At 41.7% G+C, this 4,056-nt stretch overlaps 1 protein-coding gene across 1 annotated transcript; it reads right to left on the bottom strand.

The window, feature by feature from the left end:
• Positions 1–1,076: 1,076 nt before the first annotated feature.
• On the bottom strand, positions 1,077–2,128 carry LOC119978896 (activated RNA polymerase II transcriptional coactivator p15-like). Its single transcript, XM_038820818.1, is given in 2 exon segments — positions 1,077–1,925; positions 1,928–2,128. Coding segments are annotated over 2 exon segments (369 nt in total). The 5' UTR covers positions 2,031–2,128; the 3' UTR covers positions 1,077–1,659.
• Positions 2,129–4,056: the final 1,928 nt, after the last annotated feature.

The following is a 4,056-nucleotide window of genomic DNA, read 5'->3' on the forward strand; positions in this document are numbered from 1 at the left end:
CGATTTAGCTGTGAGCTAAACCAGCCCCGAGCTAAACTCTGCACCCTCTCTAAAGCATCCACATCCTTCTGGTAATGTGGCGACCAGAACTGCACGCAGTATTCCGAATGTGGCCTAACCAAAGTCCGATACAACTGTAACATGACCTGCCGACTCTTGTACTCAATACCCCGTCCGATGAAAGCAAGCATGCTGTATGCCTTTTTTTTTCAGAACAAGTTGCCGCAACAGCTTTATTTACTTTACCATATTTCAACACAGATTGGAGAAATATGAACATGGTGAAATAATACAAAAGCATACTGAAAATAATCAAAGCATGTTGTGTGAAATTATTAAATTGGGAGTGGTACCTCAAGAAAGTACTGTGACAAGTTTTATGACTGACCAGTCACTTTTTCCAGCTTAAAATTCTTAAGTAGCCATCACTTAAACAGTTGCATTTTGAGCAGATGAGGGAAATTTTGAAAAATGCTGGACGAAATGACAGTTATAATACATATTGTAAACAGCTATTCAGTTACCGAAACAAATTACAGTTCCCTTCATCAGACCATTCTTTATTACAAAGCCATTAAAAGTGTTTACTATTCCAAGGAGCCTGAAAAACCCAAAGCTAAATCAATTTATTTGAACCATGGAATCCAACAAATATTTGTGTGAAGGACAGAGCTAGTTTTGATTAATTGTGGCAGAGTCAAACACTAAACAATCCCAGCTCCATAAAAACATGGTACATTGGGATCAGAAGCCATGAGAAGAAATACAGTACACTTTTTTTACCCCTATATTGATGACGTACAATGCTTTTTCATCTCCTCCCCATCAATCCTGATGACACCAAATCTTTTAGGAGTGGAGTTCCAGACACAGACAGCTCTTTGGCAATTCATTAAGATGCCATTCTTCATATACAAGCCTAAACAAAATGTATATATTTAGTCCTGGGTCAAAAAGTTCCAACCAGGGACAGTAACACAGTAAGCTTAACCCAACCCTTAACAGACATCAAAAGGTTAATTTTCCAGCAGTGGATAGCGAATGACAATCGCAAGTGGAAACCCTGACCGGCTTTCATCCTTCCTATTCCAGGGCACAGAGGCAAATTGTTGCGGCCCAACTGCTGTTGCAGCCAAAGGCACCTCAGCTAACAGAATAAATCATAAATCAACCCCAGGATCTTCTGCCTTGTATGGTTTATTGCTACACCTGATGGCACATTTACCCGCAAGGCCACCGGGGAGAGCCAAAAGTGCCTATCTGAAATAGCCAGAAGATTCAATGATTGAACCATACTTTAAAAAATACCTAGGTAGAGCTGCATGAATTTAAACATGAAATTGTTCTTGAAAGTATTTTTCTTGACTAGCTGAATATAAGCAACAGTCTATAGACATGATATGGTAGTTGCTAAACATCAAATCAGGAAACAAAAATTAAATTTTAACACTAAAAACAAATTCCATACCACTTTTCTAAATAGTGTACCCCTTAGTTGTTTTTAAATAGGAAAGCTGGGATGTACTGCATATACATAAAACAGTCACATTATGAACATTACAGTACATTACAAGCTTAATTTCTTTAGAAAACACAAGTAAATGTTAAAGATGGACGAGTTTAATGACAAAAAGCAAGGTACATCTTTATATGGTCATTCTATAACCTTTTTAATGCATCATCAATGTCAGGAATCATTTCCTTCAGTTGATTCCATTGATCTGGTAATAAAGAGATTCCTTTCTTTCCAGGCTTCATTTCACCATCTTGGTTCATCCAGTACTCTCTGACATCAATTAGAACTTTGCCTTTGAATTCACGCACACTAACGTATCTCATCTTGCCGATCTTAAATAGGTTATCATCTTTGTCACTCTTAGTGCATTTTGCACCACCAGAACTTTCTCCACTTTTTGCTTTTTTACTGGTTTCTCTACTGGAGTTGACTTCTTTCTCTTAGCCTTTTGATCAACCTCACTATCCGATTCACTGTCTGAGCTCGTAGATACAACTTCCCTCGACTTAGGCATATTGACGAAGTCCCAGACGGTGCGTGTGGCTCTGCGGTCGACGGTTGGAGCTCAGCTCGCAGCTTCTCTCCTCCTCAATCTCCCCCAACCGACCGCTGTATGCCTTCTTGACCACTCTATCGACCTGCGTTGCCACCTTCAGGGTACAATGGACCTGAACTCCCAGATCTCTCTGTATATCAATTTTCCCCAGGGCTCTTCCATTGACCATATAGTCTGCTCTTGAGTTAGATCTTCCAAAATGCATCACCTCGCATTTGCCTGGATTGAACTCCACCTGCCATTTCTCTGCCCAACTCTCCATGAAAGGTGACAAGGTCCTGACCACCCCTATGGAGCAAGAGATTTAGGCTTAGAACAATCCAATCTTGGGTCCAACACACAATTCAGGTCCCCCCCCCCCACTAAAATAAGCTGATGTGAGTCTAGATTAGGGAGGAAAGCCAGCAGGGTATTAATAAAATCTGTATCATCCCAGTTGGGGTTAAATGATAACCATGACAACTGGGATGCTCATCAGGGAGCCACAGACAATCACATATCAACCGTTGATAATGGCGATAATCTTAGAGAGGGAAAACTGAACCTTTTAATTAATTTGAATTGCCGTACCTCTGGCCCTGCCATTAAAACCAGAATAAAAAACCTGTCCCACCCACTCCCTGTGCAGCCTAGTCTGACCTCTGACCCGCAAAGGGTCTCTTGCAAAAACACTACATCGGAGTTCAAACTCTTCAGATGAGCAAATGCTCTTGATCTTTTCACAGGTCCTTTCAAACCCCTAATGTTCCAGGTGACCAAACGAATTGGAGGTCTCCCACCACCCCCAATCCGGAGTCAGCCATTGTCGCCAAGAGAGGCGAATCAAGAGATACGGAGAAGGTAAAACAAAAGGATCCACCTAAGGTGGCCACTAAATGTCATAATATACACACAAGTATATGATGGTGCATAGACACACACTGATTGACACACTGAAAGATCAATCAACACACAGAACACAGCAGCCAATCACCAGACAGGGCATGGTCACTATAAAGCCAGAGGGCACTAGTTTTCCCGCTGATTCGGGATGCAGCCTCTGAGACAGCCAGAGCCCGTAATCAGTAGCACGAACATCTATCATGTGCTAGCAGTGTAGTCTGGTCAGGTTAGCCATAGGTCATCAGTCAACCTAACATAGTGTCGACCCATAGTGCAAGTACGTTTAACAGCTCATAGTTAAATAAAATAGAGTTGTACTTCTACAAGTGTTGGTAGCCTGTCTCTCTCACTGCTCAGTCCTCGCAGACCCAGCATACCCAACACATCACTAAACCAAGTCAAAAAACTGGACAAAGGGAAAACAATAGACACCATCAGCAAACTATCATCACCCCCTCCCCCAACAATGTCATCGCCATTGAATGTGACCACACTCAAATTCAAATCAGAGCGAGGCAAATAAAACCTACACTGATACTAAAACCCACGTTTAACAAACCCAAACAGAACAAAAACTCTAAGCTCATTATCAAAAAACGACTACAATGAGCTGAAGCAAACCTTCCAAAACCGCGACTATTAACTAACTCCCCAGTTAGCAGGGAGAATCCCAACTGGAGAAAGAGAAAAATAGATATAAATAACAAATTACCAAAACCCCATTTAACTTACCCGCCAGAAGGAAGCTAAACATCAATATAAAGAACAGAACCCCAAAGAGTATAAATCCCAATTCTAATCAACAACTATCAGAACTCAACCCGGTAAGAACAAGAGAAACAGAAACACCAACAATGCAACATGCCCGACGACAGAACCAAAAAACAAATTACGGCGCGCTCAATTCGTGCTTTTTAACAAAAGGGTCGCATCTCCCGGCAGGGAGATAATCCTTTCGAAGAAATAATCCTTTCCCTCAAAAATTACCCTGAGTTGAGCGAGGTAGACCGACCCGAAGCGGACTCCACTCTTGTAGAGGGCGTCCTTGACTCCATTGAACACGGCTCTTGTTGCACGTTTTACTATGGGCGTAAAACGCGTT

This window comes from Scyliorhinus canicula, chromosome 15 (assembly GCF_902713615.1).
Source record: "Scyliorhinus canicula chromosome 15, sScyCan1.1, whole genome shotgun sequence".
Lineage (NCBI taxonomy): Eukaryota > Metazoa > Chordata > Chondrichthyes > Carcharhiniformes > Scyliorhinidae > Scyliorhinus > Scyliorhinus canicula.